The sequence below is a fragment of the Trematomus bernacchii genome, unplaced genomic scaffold (assembly GCF_902827165.1).
Source record: "Trematomus bernacchii unplaced genomic scaffold, fTreBer1.1, whole genome shotgun sequence".
NCBI classification, from domain to species: Eukaryota; Metazoa; Chordata; class Actinopteri; order Perciformes; family Nototheniidae; genus Trematomus; species Trematomus bernacchii.
This window is the reverse complement of record NW_022987657.1, coordinates 36,393-54,376: the sequence shown is the minus strand read 5'-3', so window position 1 is coordinate 54,376 and position 17,984 is coordinate 36,393. Positions and strand designations below refer to the sequence as shown.

The 17,984-nt window shown below is 41.1% G+C and overlaps 2 protein-coding genes and 1 long non-coding RNA gene across 6 annotated transcripts; 1 reads left to right on the top strand and 2 right to left on the bottom strand.

Annotated features, from left to right (window-relative positions):
* Positions 1-1,677: 1,677 nt before the first annotated feature.
* Positions 1,678-14,478, top strand: LOC117486803 (cytochrome b-245 heavy chain). The gene is made up of 13 exons (XM_034135357.1): positions 1,678-1,921; positions 2,452-2,544; positions 4,355-4,465; positions 4,562-4,646; positions 5,707-5,855; positions 7,393-7,574; positions 8,112-8,247; positions 8,561-8,653; positions 9,119-9,372; positions 10,077-10,239; positions 11,976-12,122; positions 12,459-12,583; positions 13,405-14,478. Exons 1-13 carry the CDS (start codon positions 1,877-1,879, stop codon positions 13,520-13,522), a joined length of 1,701 nt encoding a protein of 566 aa, XP_033991248.1. The 5' UTR covers positions 1,678-1,876; the 3' UTR covers positions 13,523-14,478.
* On the bottom strand, positions 4,654-5,488 carry LOC117486805. Of its 4 annotated transcripts, none has more exons than XR_004556325.1 (4): positions 5,477-5,488; positions 5,222-5,252; positions 4,984-5,171; positions 4,890-4,933 (listed from the first exon to the last, which is right to left on the bottom strand). It is a non-coding gene; the product is annotated as an uncharacterized LOC117486805 (long non-coding RNA). The 4 variants fall into 4 exon arrangements; XR_004556324.1 differs by lacking the exon at positions 5,477-5,488 and having other exon boundaries at positions 4,915-4,933; positions 4,984-5,014; positions 5,053-5,171; positions 5,222-5,290; XR_004556323.1 differs by lacking the exons at positions 4,890-4,933; positions 5,477-5,488 and adding an exon at positions 4,654-4,809 and having other exon boundaries at positions 5,003-5,171; positions 5,222-5,290.
* Positions 14,468-17,956, bottom strand: LOC117486804 (dynein light chain Tctex-type 3-like). Its single transcript, XM_034135358.1, has 5 exons — positions 17,794-17,956; positions 17,173-17,214; positions 16,643-16,766; positions 15,879-15,956; positions 14,468-14,915 (listed from the first exon to the last, which is right to left on the bottom strand). The coding sequence occupies exons 1-5, from the start codon at positions 17,827-17,829 to the stop codon at positions 14,842-14,844; spliced, it is 354 nt and encodes a 117-aa protein (XP_033991249.1). The 5' UTR covers positions 17,830-17,956; the 3' UTR covers positions 14,468-14,841.
* Between the last annotated feature and the right edge of the window lie 28 nt (positions 17,957-17,984).

Here is a 17,984-nt window from a genome sequence, read left to right as displayed (position 1 = left end):
CAACCGGGAAATAGATCAGAGGCCTTGAGATAAACTCCATGCATGCATCGAGTTCAGAGGAGCTGCTAGGTGGCAGTAACACACCGCGTCTCTCACGTGCAGAGCAACAACTCAGAGCCTCTATTGGCAGAAAGGCAAATATTCAGTATTCATGTCATGGTTTTAATGTGTAGTTTAGATAGTACTGTTAAATAAGTGCTTTTTACTCGTGTTTAAAGCAACCTGTAACTATAGTTGTCAAATGAAGTCACTAAGAAGTAGGAAAAGGTGGATTCAAATGGATTGATCCGGGTAAAGCACTGGAGTAGATGTTCTTATTTGTGTTATGTGACGTGTTGCCTGAGCAGATATGAATGATCTTGTCGTGATTTGACTTCTAAACGTATGAGTCCTGCAGTCAGAGACTTCCAGAAGAGCTCCAGGTAAACAATGCTCTGATGTAACGCAGCGTGAAACCTGCAGTGATCTGATGGACTTTAATCCAGAGTGAAAGTTGGATCATGTAATCGTGCTGAAAGCATAAGAGCCGCGGTGCAGCGGACATATTCTCATCATTTGCTCAACAGCCGCTTTTAAAAAAAAGTCAAATTAATCCCTGGAGATTTCTCTGGAGCAGCGATATGATCAAAACCCAAAGCAGAAACAAATGAATTTCTCTGATTAATCCTCCTAAATCTCCTGGAGGTTGGTCAAGGTTTTCTGACCCTTTCTAAGAACGGCTGGATTACTGGAAAGGAACAACTGGGCACAGACCCCAAGCTCAGGGCACAGACCCCAAGCTCAGGGCTCAGACCACAAGAAACAACTAAACAACTAAACAATCATTCATGATGCAAGAGAGACACAAAAGGACGAACAGTAGACGCAAAGACAACCAGAAAAATATAAGAAATGACCAAAATGTAGATGCAAAACAGAAAATAACCGTAGAAAGGTGGAAATAGGTTCAATTAGAGTCAAAATAACCATTGTAGTATGCAAAGCAATAACAGATGCTAAAAGATGCAAAATGATGATAAATAGATGCTTGGCAAACATAGAGATGCAAAAGACTATATACACGACACAAAATGACTACTACTTGAAATAAAACCTACAGAAATGAAAGTGAAACGAGTGCAAAGAGAAGCAAAGGGAACACAACGATATACATATATCTCAAAAGATGCAAAGACACTGATAAAAAATGACAATCAGACAGATCACATTGAATGATTCTGTTCTGAATGGATACAGTGTGTGTGTGTGTGTGTGTGTGTGCGTGTGTGTGTGTGTGTGTGTGTGTGTGTGCGCGTGTGTGTGTGTGTGTGTGTGTGTGTGTGTGTGTGTGCAGGTGTGTCCCTTTGTGTTCATCTTGAAATGGGAAGTGTGTAGAAATACATGTTCTGTCTTACTTCACATGTACAAATACGCCGCTTCCTCCTAAACGGCCACCTGGTTACACACACACACACACACACACACACACACACACACACACACACACACACACACACACACACACACACACACACACACACACACACACACACACACACACACACACACACACACACACACACACACACACACACACACACACACACACACACACACACACACACACACACACACACACACACCCTTTACTGTATAAATGACTAATCTGCCTAGATACAGTAAAGGTGGAGGAAGCAATTTAATTTTAGCAAGGTTCCTTATTGTTCTTTATTTACCTGCCTCTGATTAAGTTCTTCAGACTTTAGATATGAGCCTCTTAGCGTTATGAATAATTAGGGTTTGGAGGCACTTCCTTGTCTCACTTTATAAAAGCACTCTCTCTCTCCCATCTCACTCACTCCTGCTTCCCCTTTCTGAACTCAGTCGATCGCCCATCATGGGGAACTTCGCTGCCAATGAGGGACTCTCCATTTTTGTTATTGTGAGTAAATCTGTTTTTTATATATCATTTTTTCCCCCGGCATTATCTGCATTTATATCCTGTTAAATCAGTTTGTTCAAAGCATTGCTGTTTTTATATTCATGTGTTTATTAAAAACAACCATTTGTTGAATCGGATTTATATATAATCAGGTTTAAAGCTTATTCTTGGGGGCTTTTTATATGACTTTACTAATGTAGGGAATGACATTTAAATACATTATAAATAAATAAATATTACTATGAAATAACTCTTCAACTACCATTAATGAGGCAATAGAATAACTATTAAAATAAATGTTTATAAATAGATTAGGGTATTTCATATTAAGAAAAAGGTGTTTTGTTATTTTAGGTAATATTTATTTCATGGAAAATACTGTTTAATTAATTGAATTGAACTATATTGACTCATTTAGACATTTATTAATATTTAATATATTTATTTAGAATTTATTTTATTTTCTGTAAAATCTTCAAAATGTATTAAATGTATTATTTTAAATGAAAACGTGTTTCCTGTGTTTCCAGCTGGTGTGGCTGGGGATCAACGCCTTCCTGTTTGTGCATTTCTACATGGCCTTCCTGCTGGAGCGCTGGTTCTACACCCGAGTCCTGCTGGGGGTCAGTCCATCTTTTAGAGGGGTTTCTTTTCAAAAGTGCCATGAAGTCAAGTTCATTTAGGGAGCAGACGTCCATGTGATGCATTTACAGTCTGATATAAGGTGTACTTACAATCCAACTGTGATACAATAGGCAGAAACAATACACAGGTGTTTCCCAGGTGTATTTTAAGTTTCCTTACCGTTTACACCACAGTGTTTGCATGCTGTGTGTGTTTGACTATTGATTTTTATCAGGTGATTCATCTCTAAAACACGTCCACAGTAACTTCTCTTCCTCTCTTTCCACACCTGACCAGAGCCACAGCTGCCTGAGAGCAGAAGTGAAACAGCACATTCTTAAATGCCTTTCTATAAATATCAATGCATCTCTGCAGGAAGACAACGAGCATGTGTTCTTGTTACGGATCAGAGAGTGCTGTAAAGTAATCTGATTACCAGAGATGGGAAGTAGTGGAGTACAAATTCTTCGTTACTGTACTTAAGTATCTGGTATCAGTACTTTACTCCACTACTTATTTTTCTGATGACTTTTTACTTTGACTTCTTACATGTTGAACACAAATACCTGTACTTTCTACTTCTTACATGTTGAACACAAATACCTGTACTTTCTACTTCTTACATGTTGAACACAAATACCTGTACTTTCTACTTCTCACATGTTGAACACAAATACCTGTACTTTCTACTTCTCACATGTTGAACACAAATACCTGTACTTTCTACTTCTTACATGTTGAACACAAATACCTGTACTTTCTACTTCTTACATGTTGAACACAAATACCTGTACTTTCTACTTCTTACATTTTGAACTCAAATACCTGTACTTTCTACTTCTTACATTTTGAACACAAATACCTGTACTTTCTACTTCTTACATGTTGAACACAAATACCTGTACTTTCTACTTCTTACATGTTGAACACAAATACCTGTACTTTCTACTTCTTACATTTTGAACTCAAATACCTGTACTTTCTACTTCTTACATGTTGAACACAAATACCTGTACTTTCTACTTCTTACATGTTGAACACAAATACCTGTACTTTCTACTTCTTACATGTTGAACCCAAATACCTGTACTTTCTACTTCTTACATTTTGAACACAAATACCTGTACTTTCTACTTCTTACATGTTGAACACAAATACCTGTACTTTCTACTTCTTACATTTTGAACACAAATACCTGTACTTTCTACTTCTTACATGTTGAACACAAATACCTGTACTTTCTACTTCTTACATGTTGAACCCAAATACCTGTACTTTCTACTTCTTACATGTTGAACCCAAATACCTGTACTTTCTACTTCTCACATGTTGAACACAAATACCTGTACTTTCTACTTCTCTCATTTCCCAAACAGGCTGGTTCCTTTAGTTTGAATGTGTGTTTGGTGGCGTGATCATTATTATTTAGAGTCATTGCGTGCCTATTGATTTGAACACGATCCGTGTATCCATCATTTCCTGGTCTTCTCTAAAGAAGAGGGACCAATGAAAACGTTGTCATGTTGCCGTTGTTCAGCATGGAAACATTCATTAGCTAACAATGACATTATTGTTCTATTAATATAAAGGGAGGTCAGGTACTCTTTAAAACAGCTGCTAGTTATGGGTACTTTTTACTGAAGTACATTTCAAAGTTCTTTACTTTTACTTGAGTAAAGAAGTTTAGTCAGTACTTCTACTTTTACCAGAGTATTTTTAAACACGAGTATCTGTACTTCTACTTGAGTAAAGGATGTGTGTACTTTGCCCTCTCTGTGTAAAGTAATCTGATTACATGTTTCCCCTCAGCATGCTCTCTCGTGGGCTCGTGCTCCAGCTGCCTGTCTGAACTTTAACTGCATGCTCATCCTGCTGCCGGTGTGCAGGAACCTGCTGTCCTTCCTGAGAGGAACCATCCAGGTAAACAAGCATCTAGATAAATAAATCCAATGTGCAGCACGTGTTGTTATTATTTTAATATTGTTTCTCATTGTGGTTCTGTGTGTTTGTTCTCAGTGCTGCAGCCGCACCGCAGCTCGACAGCTGGATCGAAACATCACCTTCCACAAACTGGTGGCTTACATGATCGCCTTCCACACGGGTAATATATCAGTACTGGGAATCAGAAACACACACACTAGAGTTGGGGAGTCACATAGAGACGGCAAACAGCCCCAAAGAGTCACAAAACAGACCTAAAACTACCAAAGAGACCTAAAACTACCAAAGAGACACACACTGAGACCTAAAACTACCAAAGAGACCTAAAACGACCAAAGAGACACACACTGAGACCTAAAACGACCAAAGAGACACACACTGAGACCTAAAACTACTAAAGAGACACACACTGAGACCTAAAACTACTAAAGAGACACACACTGAGACCTAAAACTACTAAAGAGACACACACTGAGACCTAAAACTACCAAAGAGACCTAAAACTACTAAAGAGACACACACTGAGACCTAAAACTACTAAAGAGACCTAAAACTACCAAAGAGACCTAAAACTACCAAAGAGACACACACTGAGACCTAAAACTACCAAAGAGACCTAAAACTACTAAAGAGACACACACTGAGACCTAAAACTACCAAAGAGACCTAAAACTACCAAAGAGACCTAAAACTACCAAAGAGACACACACTGAGACCTAAAACTACTAAAGAGACACACACTGAGACCTAAAACTACCAAAGAGACCTAAAACGACCAAAGAGACACACACTGAGACCTAAAACTACTAAAGAGACACACACTGAGACCTAAAACGACCAAAGAGACACACACTGAGACCTAAAACTACCAAAGAGACACACACTGAGACCTAAAACTACTAAAGAGACACACACTGAGACCTAAAACTACCAAAGAGACCTAAAACTACCAAAGAGACACACACTGAGACCTAAAACTACTAAAGAGACACACACTGAGACCTAAAAGTACCAAAGAGACGCCAAATCACCAAATAGACATATCTGAAAAGCCAGCATCTAGAAAGACGTCTCTTAGGATCTGTGGCTCTTGTTCAGGGGGGAAAGGGCCCTTTGAACCCTTTAACTCTAAAACACACCCCCAGCAGCTCCTCAGCCCCATGACACCTGGATCACTGAACCTGGGGTACATTCAGACTAAAGTCTCTCTCCTCCTGCAGCCGTGCACATCATCGCCCACCTGTTCAACTTTGAGTACTTCATGGACGCTCAGCTGAACAGGAACAGCAGCTTCCTGCCCTTCGTCCTATCAGAGATCGGCTCAGGAGACAACGCCTCCTTCCTGAACCCCATCAGGACCAACGACACGGTGAGAAGACACACAGGAAGAAGTCTTTTTGCTTCCTCCTCTCCTCCCTTGTTCCCTATCGGTTTGCTCCTTAGTTTCTCCCCTTGCTTCCTCACTAATGGATGCACTTGTGTGTGTATTATCAGGTGTCAGGGTTCATCGAAGGACAGCCCTAATGAGATAATAATCACTATAATAAAAGACAGTTAGGTCTCTGCAGACTCAGATCTCTCCGATGGGATTCCTCCTCTGGTTTTCCGACCTCTTGTCTTTTATTTCTGAAAACCAGCAGCCCAAACCCAGTCACCTGATGCTTCGACTATTATTACCCATCGTTTGTCTCCGAGCCAGAATCAAAAGTCCTCTGTTGCTCAAATCTGTGAAACCCCTGCTGCTCTATCACCACAACAAATAGTATGACTTCATCCAACACACTTCCTCTGTGTCCTCAGATCTGTGGTCAGCCACTTCCTCTTTGCAAGTACTCTATTCATCTCCCATGCAGTTGAAAAGCACAAAGAAGGAGGCGTTGGGTCTTCTGTGTCACCAAAACATTAAATATGAAGCTGGCCGTCTCAATATTATTGTTTAAAATCAGTATGTAGTGTCTCTACTTTAAAGAGTCCTCTCCTGCTGATGTTCAGGTGTATATCAGTATGTAGTGTCTCTACTTTAAAGAGTCCTCTCCTGCTGATGTTCAGGTGTATATCAGTATGTAGTGTCTCTACTTTAAAGAGTCCTCTCCTGCTGATGTTCAGGTGTATATCAGTATGTAGTGTCTCTACTTTAAAGAGTCCTCTCCTGCTGATGTTCAGGTGTATATCAGTATGTAGTGTCTCTACTTTAAAGAGTCCTCTCCTGCTGATGTTCAGGTGTATATCAGTATGTAGTGTCTCTACTTTAAAGAGTCCTCTCCTGCTGATGTTCAGGTGTATATCAGTATGTAGTGTCTCTACTTTAAAGAGTCCTCTCCTACTGATGTTCAGGTGTATATCAGTATGTAGTGTCTCTACTTTAAAGAGTCCTCTCCTGCTGATGTTCAGGTGTATATCAGTATGTAGTGTCTCTACTTTAAAGAGTTCTCTCCTGCTGATGTTCAGGTGTATATCAGTATGTAGTGTCTCTACTTTAAAGAGTCCTCTCCTGCTGATGTTCAGGTGTATATCAGTATGTAGTGTCTCTACTTTAAAACAGCTGCTAGTTATGGGTACTTTTTACTTAAGTACATTTCAAAGCCCTCTTTACTTTTACTTGAGTAAAGAAGTTTAGTCAGTACTTCTACTTTTACCAGAGTATTTTTAAACATGAGTATGTGTACTTCTACTTGAGTACAGGATGTGTGTACTTCTACTTGAGTAAAGGATGTGTGTACTTCTACCTGAGTAAAGGATGTGTGTACTTCTACTTGAGTAAAGGATGTGTGTACTTCTACTTGAGTACAGGATGTGTGTACTTCTACTTGAGTACAGGATGTGTGTACTTCTACTTGAGTACAGGATGTGTGTACTTCTACTTGAGTACATGTGTGTACTCTCTGTAAAATGATGTGTTTCTGCAGAACCCCACCTTCGTGTTGTTCACCACCATCGCTGGAGTGACGGGCGTCGCCATCACGCTGGCTCTCATCCTCATCATCACGTCCTCCATGGAGGTGATCCGCCGCTCCTACTTCGAGGTGTTCTGGTACACACACCACCTCTTCATCATCTTCTTCATCGGGCTGGCGTTCCACGGCGCTGGGTAGGAGAACACCTGTTGATCCTCACCTGGGAAGATTGTCGTATACATTTAGATGTACATTTAGTTAATAAGTTCATAATTGAGTTTTTGGGAGAAAGGGTGGGATTAAATAAGTGTAAACTTCTCCCCCCCCCCTTTTCAGATGTAATTAGGTAGATCATTTGATTATATATCATTTGTAAGTCAATAATATTTTTGCTTACCAATTTAAGATAAGATAAGATAGGACTTTATTCATCCTGAAGGAAATAGTTGTGTCAGAGTTACAAAGACACAACAAACACAGCAGCACAATAATAAAACTGTACACTAACAGTAAAAAGAGCAATTCAATAACTCCAGGAAACACACGGTCACATCATTCATGTAAATATTAACAGTATTTAGGAGTGCAAAAGAACGTAGTGGCAGATACGTAATTGCACGTTATCAATTTGATACTGCTTAAGTTTGCACAGTATCAGAATTCTCTTGTTTCATTTTTTTGTATTATTGTTTTACACGTTTGAAATAAATGAAATGAGAATGTGTGTGCAGGCGCATCGTGCGGGGACAGACCTTCGACAGCCTGATCACCAACAAGCCGGAGGGGTGCTCCTCCAAGTTCGAGGAGTGGGGGAACGACAACGGATCCACCTGTGCTGTTCCCAGGTTTGCAGGAAACCCCCCGCAGGTGAGCTGCAAGGGCTCATGGGAAATACTCTGTTTTATTTGTAACCCACTCAAAGAATGCAGTGACTTTGTGTAAGTAGATAGCGGCTGAAAGACATTGGGTTTCACTGGGCTGGGTGTTGGTTTGTTGAAAGTGTTGTTATTTAGAAGGAACAATATGTTAACTTAAGATTGTGTTCTTTCTATTTATTTATTTTATTCTACTCCTCATTGAAAATAACCTTTTACATCAATCATTTTATTGGGTATGATTGACTGTTACTTAGCAATGTTACATATCGTTAAAATACTCACATGTTTCCATCTGTCTCCAGACGTGGAAGTGGGTCCTGGGCCCGATGATCCTGTACGTGTGTGAGAGGATCGTTCGCTTCTACCGCTCCAACCAGAAGGTCGTCATCACCAAGGTGTGTGTGTGTGTGTGTGTGTGTGTGTGTGTGTGTGTGTGTGTGTGTGTGTGTGTGTGTGTGTGTGTGTGTGTGTGTGTTGCAATAAAAGTGAATTGTTTTACACAAAAGCCTGTAAAGCAACAGAAACAACTCTATAAAACACTAAAAGTTGGCTTTATGAATTGACGAACCCTTAATGATACCAGCAGGTTGTCATCACCAAGGTGTGTGTGTGTGAGTGTTTGCTGCAATAAAAGTTGTTTTCACAAATGCCTGAGCAATGCAAGATAATGTTTTGAGATGTGCAAGTTATATAAGGCTGCTATGTTGATGCCAAAGTGTGTGTGTGTGTGTGTGTGTGTGTGTGTGTGTGTGTGTGTGTGTGTGTTTTACATGAATGCCTGTAAAGCAACAGAGAAAAAACTCTATAAAACACTTGAGTTGCCTTTTAGAATTGACGAATCCTTAATCCCCCCCCCCCAGGTGGTGATGCACCCCTCGAAGACCCTGGAGCTGCAGATGAAGAGGAAGGGCTTCCACATGGAGGTGGGGCAGTACGTGTTCATCCAGTGCCCCTCCGTCTCCAGGCTGGAGTGGCACCCCTTCACCCTGACCTCCGCCCCCGAGGAGGACTACTTCAGCGCCCACATCCGCATCGTGGGGGACTGGACGGAGGCGCTGCACGAGGCCTGCGCCGGGGACAAGACGCAGCCGCAGGACGCCTGGAAGCTGCCCAAGTACGACCAGCAGGGGGGGGGGAGCATAGAAAGGGGAGAGCGGGAGGAAAGTGCTGCTTTTAGCTCTGATTGCAGCCTCTGAGGAGCTGCTCTTAACAGCCTGGGGTTCATTGTGAGGCTGGAAGCGCACAGAAAATCTTAAATATCATCTCAATTACAATCAGATTCTCAGCAGGCTGCAAAAAGCCATGCGATATGGCCGAGTGCAACATCCAGTTGAGTTGAAAGGTCTACAGTAGACTTTGATTACAGGACTTTTAGCAGCATTTAAACACAGGTGACGTTATCTAAAAGGGTCTCGGGTCATTGTGATGATGGAAGTGAAGCTCTTACACATAGAGAATACTGGATCTTTATATATATATATATTCTGTCCTGTTTCTCTGTGTTTCTCAGGCTGGTTTTGAAGCCTCTGAGGAGCTGCTCTTAACAGCCTGGGGTTCATTGTGAGGCTGAAAGTGCACAGAAAGTCTTACAATATCATTTAAAATACAATCAGATTCTCAACAGGCTGCAAAAAGGCTGCTTTCTCACCCTAAATATGGTTGAGTGCAAAGTTGAAACGTCTACAGTTTGATTGCAGGACTTTTACCTGCATGTTTACACAGATTACCGTTATCTAAAAGGGTCTCGGGTCACTGTGATGATGGAAAGCTCGTACACTCTGAGAATCCTGAATATTGATATGTTTCTGTGTTTCCCAGGCTGGCGATAGACGGGCCGTTCGGCACGGCCAGCGAGGACGTGTTTGGGTACGAGGTGGTGATGCTGGTGGGAGCGGGCATCGGAGTGACTCCTTTCGCCTCCATCCTGAAGTCTGTGTGGTACAAACGCAACCAGAACAACCAGGACGTCTTCACCAAGAAGGTGGGAGGAGGACAAATACTTCCTTACTGTACTTAAGTACATCTTTCTGGTATCAGTACTTTACTCCACTACTTATTACTTCTTACATGTTGAACCCAAATACCTGTACTTTCTACTTCTTACATTTTGAACACAAATACCTGTACTTTCTACTTCTTACATTTTGAACACTAATACCTGTACTTTCTACTTCTCACATTTTGAACACAAATACCTGTACTTTCTACTTCTTACATGTTGAACCCAAATACCTGTACTTTCTACTTCTTACATGTTGAACCCAAATACCTGTACTTTCTACTTCTTACATTTTGAACCCAAATACCTGTACTTTCTACTTCTTACATGTTGAACACAAATACCTGTACTTTCTACTTCTTACATTTTGAACCCAAATACCTGTACTTTCTACTTCTTACATGTTGAACACAAATACCTGTACTTTCTACTTCTTACATGTTGAACTCAAATACCTGTACTTTCTACTTCTCACATTTCCCAAACAGGCTGGTTCCTTTAGTTTGAATGTGTGTTTGGTGGCGTGATCATTATTATTTAGAGTCATTGCGTGCCTATTGATTTGAACACGATCCGTGTATCCATCATTTCCTGGTCTTCTCTAAAGAAGAGGGACCAATGAAAACGTTGTCATGTTGCCGTTGTTCAGCATGGAAACATTCATTAGCTAACAATGACATTATTGTTCTATTAATATAAAGGGAGGTCAGGTACTCTTTAAAACAGCTGCTAGTTATGGGTACTTTTTACTGAAGTACATTTCAAAGTTCTTTACTTTTACTTGAGTAAAGAAGTTTAGTCAGTACTTCTACTTTCACCAGAGTATTTTTAAACACGAGTATCTGTACTTCTACTTGAGTAAAGGATGTGTGTACTTTGCCCTCTCTGGGGGTCAGGGAAGAAGTTTCACGTTATAAAAATCAGTGTTTTTCTGGTCGTCTGATAGAATGAATAACATCTTTCATCCGGTGGAAAGTTAGAGTGAAAAGGGAGCAAGTTCTCAGAAGTGTTTGGTAAAAATGTGTCTTAAAACGGGATAAAAAACAACTTCCGAAAGCTTCTGGTAAACATGTGTAAAGGGGAACCGTTGTGAGAAAGCGCTGTAGGACTTTCACCGTTTCTTAGGAGAGGACTTCCGTCTGAGTTCCTCGTAAGCGTGTTGATGTTTCTCGTGAATGCTCCCCTTTGTTCTCTTACATTTTACAAGTATTCTTTCCAGGAATATAACGTCCCTCTGGCGTTGCAATTGTATTTGTGTCCCCTCTTCAATGGCCCTATTATGCCTTGTTATGAAACGCACCAATCACAGTCCAAGGTGTAGTCATAGACCTTTTAATTCATCACTTTAAACTCAATGTGTGGAAAGCATCTCCTCTCTTTCTGTACTTTGGAAACAGTCCTATTTTAGTTTTTCGGGTGGTGCAACCATTAGCCAATCACAACCAAGGTAACCCCCCCTCCACCTTATCACCTGAATCTCCTCCTAGAGCACCATTGTGTTTTTTTAAACCAATCATCTCTCAGAGGGGCGTGGCCAGCAGCAGCTCATTAGCATTTAAAGCTACAGACAGAGAATCAGCACTTTTGGAACAGGGCTGAAACAGAGGGGATTATGGGATGCTGCAATGATCTGTTGGGTGTTTCAGCCAATCAGAGACAGGTTCTGGATATATCTGTCTATGTTTCCACATTAAATGAGACCCCCTGCCCCCCCTCAGATCTACTTCTACTGGCTGTGTCCGGAGACCCAGGCCTTCGAGTGGTTTGCTGACCTGCTGCAGTCTCTGGAGGCTCAGATGACGGAGAAGGGCGTGACGGACTTCCTGAGTTACAACATCTACCTGACGCGCTGGAAGGAGACTGAGGTGACGTCTACATCCTTTACTCAAGTAGAAGTACACATACTCGTGTTTACAAACACTCTGGTGAAAGTAGAAGTACTGACTAAACTTCTTTACTCAAGTAGAAGTACAGATACTCTTGTTTAAAAATACTCTGGTAAAAGTAGAAGTACTGACTAAACTTCTTTACTCAAGTAAAAGTAAAGAACTTTGAAATGTACTTCAGTAAAAAGTACCCATAACTAGCAGCTGTTTTAAAGAGTACCTGACCTCCCTTTATATTAATAGAACAATAATGTCATTGTGCTATATAAATAAAGCTTTAATATTATTATTATTATTGGTGTTTTCTCCCGTCAGGCGGCTCACTTCCGCGTTCACCACGAGGCGGAGAACGATCCAATCACAGGCCTCAAACAGAAGACTCTCTACGGGAAACCCAACTGGGACAATGAGTTCGGCAACGTGGCAGCAAAGCACCCTGGGTAAGGCTCTTTGTCACCTTATCACACTGTACACACACTCTGGACACACACAAAAACAATAGGCCCCTGGGCACAGACACACAAAAGGGCCCAACGCCTCTCCTGTTGTTTTGCCTGTGGTCATTTCCTGTCTCTTTCTGGTTGTTTTACGTCTCTTCGTAGTTGTTTTGACTCTCTTTGTGGTTATGTTTTGACCTATCGTAGACCTTGTGCATGTTTTCTGTCTCTTTTTGTTGTTTTGGGGTTTTTCGCTGCTTATTTTCTATCGTTTTATGTCTCCGTGTAGTTTTTGTGTGTCTCTGTAATCATCCTGCTCATTTTGTCTCTGTTATACTTATATGTCTCGGTGGTTGTATTGATCTTCAACATCAGGATCCATGTATCTCTGATGCTCTCCAGAATGGAAGGAGTCATCACATACAGAGCATCAACTAGTTCCTGAACAGTGTCCTTCACATGCTGATATCCAAGAGAGGGAGTTACACAGTCACAAGATGGAGGAATAGAAAGCAGTATTCAATGTTTACTTCAGATTAGCTCCACGTCAGAAATGAGCATGCTTGTCATATGTCTATCTCCATAGAGGCTGAATCATCATGTTAATCACATAGCTATCATATGCCTCAAACAGTGAGTCACGGTGCTCTTTAATCACACATCCTTCCACACACACTTGGTCTTGAAAGAGCACATTCATTACTTTCCCAACAGCGGTTCATTTGCTTCTTTTCATAAAGTTCTATTTGAATCTCTGAGCAAATTGAGTCATGACTTCTCTCCCCATGACTGCTGCATTAAACTGAATAACTCTGTGTCCTCAGGACTAAAGTGGGGGTGTTTCTGTGCGGCCCCCCCCAGCTGGGGAAGTCTCTGGAGAAACAGAGTCTGTCTCACACCGAGGGCGACGTAAAGTTCATCTTCAACAAGGAGAACTTCTAACTTCTCCTCGTTCATGTGAGGAGTCAAAGTGTCGCCACAGACGTTTGGCAAAGACGCCGCTGTTGCTCAAACCGTGGAGGAAATACCCCGAGGCGTTTTCCACATTACATTCTTCTCCTTTTGCTACTTCAACATTTCAAACCACTGCTAGTTTCAAAACCTGCCTTCTCTTTTGCATTTGGTTTCCTGTTTGCTGCGAGGAGGAGCAGGTCTATCGTTTCTGAAAGAACTTGAGAGGAAAGGAAATGCTAAATGGCCCTGGAGCAAGGCATTAAAGCAGCTTCAGTGTGAGGCATACAAACAACCAGGAAGTGAAGCAGCATCACGTACCACTTGTTACATCTTCTTGCTTGTGTGTTGCTTTTCTTTATTTAAACAAGTTTCAACTCAACTGTATCTACTGGACAGAGACTCTTCAAATGGATAACTAGCCTCCTTCTGTGTGATCGTGTCTGAATAATAACAGAGACTGAAGTTTTAACTAAATGAAATGGCTGTAATTTATTTTATGTATCAAATATATTCAGACCAAAAAGTGTGTACTGTGTGTCCAGTCTGTTTCACATCATCGCACACTGAATGTATTCGTTTCTTTATCAGACAGAACATTTGAAGGTGTCGCCTTGGACTCAGTGTGCACCCCGGGGTTTGGGGAATTTCCTTTTTTGGTAATAAACCTGAACTCTCGGAGCGGTTTGGTTTGGTTGCGTTAAAGGATTTTGTAACTTGTGTAAACAGAAATGGGAACCGTCGTCTCAGACAGAGGACTTTCTCTCACTTCAGTACACATTTGAGATACTTGCAGAACATACAAGTAACTTCATATTGCACTGAAGTAGAGTATCTGAGTATTTACTGTACATTTACAAACACAAGTGAATCTGAAAAATGGCACAAAACTGAGGAACAACAATGGATGAATAAAATAATGGAATAAATAAGCAGTTTCTCTTGAAGTGTGTGTGACTTTATTCATTTCAGATAAATGACTGAACACTGTAATGCGCTCATAAACGTCTTCATGTTTATTTTCGTGCAGCAGAACCCGAGTACAAAATCTCTCTCTTGTTGACATGATAACAAACATCAGAAAACACAGAAGAAGAAGAATGCTAACAGCTGCTGCTAACTCCTAAAGCGCCGCAGTGACATGAGAGGATAAATATTTTGAGTGCATACATCTGGAGGACACAGCTGGGTTTCTGCAGATGGACACATGGCACTCCGTCGCCCCCTGCTGTTCACAGGAACACACTGCACTCTCTGGTGGTGCTTGTTTATATGTGTGTGTGAGTAATGTGTGTGTGTGTGTGTGTGTCCTATGCGATAGCCACAGCAAACACACTGACCACGCAGTACATGGTGCGGTTCTCCCATCTCACCGTGCTGCTTCCTGAAGAGACAAACAAGGACATGAAGGAAAACAGACTGTTAGCCAGTGTTTGGTTTTTAGAAGAAAGGCCACCTAATCTGTAGTCAGAGTATAAAAGACTACAATTCCCACGGCAGTGATGGGCAACCTGTCAGAGAGACGCTGGTTCAATTACCCTTTGAGTTATAGAAGCCTTAACAAGACAGAAAGAATACCTAAGAGTTTTGACTATTGTAAAGGACTCTTTTCTTTGTGTGTGTAAAAGTTTGTTATTTTATTTTGAGCACACACATCATGTAACATCTTCCAAACCATCGGAGGTCGAGCAACTCTTCAACTGTAAGTACCACAAAGATAAAGGAAAGAAAACTAGTTAAAAAGGCGTCTTGATCGAAACACAAGGCCACGACACAGACCTTAGAAATACATTTATATAGATAAACAAATGACGTTCATGAGGCTACAGATGTCAAAGTGAGGGGCTTTAGAGGGGCTTTAGAGGGGCTTTAGAGGGGAAACTCTGCCTGCCGCAGTGTTCATTTTGATAATAAAAACTATGACGAAATGTATATTTTGTTTTCGTTGACGAGACGGGACTAAGGTGTTAATGGTGGACTATCGGACATTCAAAATGCAGGATATTTCCCCCCAATTGTCCGTCTTGTCTGTCAAAATGCATCCCTGTGATTGGTTGAATTAGTTGGGATTCTGGGAATCTGCACACGTCACTCTATTACACAAGTAAAGTGTCAAGAATTTCAACACTACTGTCACCTTGATTCCCATTTCAGATCCTTGTATTTAACTGAATTAGTTTAAAGAGAGGAAACATTTTGACTGAAATGTAATGATTTTTCATCGACTAAAACTGGACTAAAGCTATGAAGGATAAAAAGGACTAAAATGTGACTAAAACTAATAACCATTTTCGTCTAAAGACTAAGACTAAATCTAAAATAGCTGCCAAAATGAACACTGGCCTACCGTCCATGGTGGTGTCCCAGTAGCAGGAGTTGGCTGTGTGGAGCCCGGCGCCTGTTTTCTGCATCACTGCACACGTCACTGTGAGAAGACACAAAGACAGATATATACAGAAAGAATAATCCATCTTCTGTCGGACAAGAGGAGAGGAAACATCCCACATCGAGGAGTTTATTCCCCTAATGTTGTCTATGTTTCATCGTGATAAGATAAGATAAGATAAGATGGACCTTTATTAATATCGTGGGGAAATTCAGGCGTTGAAACGAATGAAAAACAGCACAGATTCACACAGATTAAAGATTAATACAATTAAAGATCAAATCTAAATTATATACAGTTAAGTAACTTTTCAAATAAGAAATGAATGAAATGAACATATATACATATTTGGGTCATATATATATATATTAAATATATCTACATGTTTGACCCTGCAGCGTACGATACGATACGATACGATGATACTTTAATGGTCAGATGAAGTCTGAGATGCTCCTTGCATCACAGCAGCTCCATGTGTGACATCAAGATACATGAGAAACAAACATGTGACATAACATCAGGATCAGTGAGAGATGCTCAAAGAGCCTTCAGCGTGCATCTGATCTGTAGCTCTGTGTTCACTGACTGGAGCACAAAGGATGCTTCAGGCTGACTTTAGTGAACCGTGGGACCCTGTATCTCCCATTAGATAATTGTCTAAGTGTTATGGTGATATCTACATGTTTGACCGTGCAGTGTGAACACAGACATGCTCAACGTACCGATGTACTTGTAGGGCTTCCCCTGTTTCACCAGCTGTGTGAGGCAGCGCTCCACGATGCCCGCCGTCCATTTGTTCACCAAACTCTGGCTGTAGTCGTCATTTCCCACCACCCCCTCGATACACTGAGACACACACACACACACCACACACACACACACACACACACACACACACACACACACACACACACACACACACACACACACACACACACACCACACACACACACACACACACCACACACACACACACACACCACACACACACACACACACACACACACACACACACACACACACACACACACACACACACACACACCACACACACACACACACACACACACACACACACACACACACACACACACACACACACACACACACACACACACACACACACACACGAGAGATAACAGTCATGAGGAAGTCACCGGGTGCTGTTTCAGCCCGAGGAAACTGGGAAACAATACAGCGTAGGAGCCTATTTAAACATAAGAATAGTTGATGTTAGAAGGGTAATCGTTACCTCTTTCACAATGTTATCCGCCTCTTCAGAGTGGAAAGAGCTCTGAAAACGACAGACAATGCAGGTTATCATTTATATCAGATGGTTTTTCAGCATTCTCATTAAAAACCACTGAAAAATAACATTCAATCACCACTGTAGCCTGATTTATAGTATGCCATTATGATCTAAGGACATCTTACATATGGGTATAAAGCATTTTCTAATTGTATTAATGAAACTGTATTTCCCTGATTATACAAACATACTGTTTCTGAAGTAACACTTTCACTGCATGACTTTTAGTTAAACAAAGCAGTGTTTTATTATATATATTATTGAAGTTAAGGGATCACTGACAAACATATTACAACAGCTAGCTATCATTTAAAACAGAATTAGTACAGTTAGGTATAATCTCACTTTCAGCACCCTGCTACCTAACATTATTACCAAGTCTTAGCTTATTCTGGATATTCTATACAGTGTTTTAAAATGATTTTAAACCGAAATACTTCAAAAATCATCTTTAGGAGTGGCTAGCTCAGGCTGCTAGCTCAGGCTGCTAGCTCGCTCCAAGCTAGATAATGTCCACAGAAATGTATACAAATACGCAGATAATTGGCATACAACGGGACAAACCTCGCTGCCGCTGTGGTATTCCTCCATTGCTGTCATGTAGAGCGGGTTAAGTCGTAGCAGAGTAGTTTTTTTAGTCAGAAAAAGACGAATAAATGAGATTGAAGTGAATCACAGCTTCCTGCGGGCTGTCAACAAAGACCGGAATAAAAAGCCACGAAGAAGAACTAGCAGAGCGTGACGCCTGGTGGTGG

What these genes read in the sequence shown, in the direction of transcription:
- LOC117486803 (XM_034135357.1), top strand. Translation starts at nt 1,877, where the DNA reads ATGGGGAACTTCGCTGCCAATGAGGGACTCTCCATTTTTGTTATT. An exon ending in CATGATCGCCTTCCACACGG is followed by an intron (nt 4,647 to 5,706) that starts GTAATATATCAG and finishes CTCCTCCTGCAG; the next exon opens with CCGTGCACATCATCGCCCAC. An exon ending in GACGCCTGGAAGCTGCCCAA is followed by an intron (nt 9,373 to 10,076) that starts GTACGACCAGCA and finishes TGTGTTTCCCAG; the next exon opens with GCTGGCGATAGACGGGCCGT.
- LOC117486804 (XM_034135358.1), bottom strand. Translation starts at nt 17,829, where the DNA reads ATGACAGCAATGGAGGAATACCACAGCGGCAGCGAG. An exon ending in GAAGCCCTACAAGTACATCG is followed by an intron (nt 15,957 to 16,642) that starts GTACGTTGAGCA and finishes GTCTTCTCACAG; the next exon opens with TGACGTGTGCAGTGATGCAG. An exon ending in CTGGGACACCACCATGGACG is followed by an intron (nt 14,916 to 15,878) that starts GTAGGCCAGTGT and finishes TTGTCTCTTCAG; the next exon opens with GAAGCAGCACGGTGAGATGG.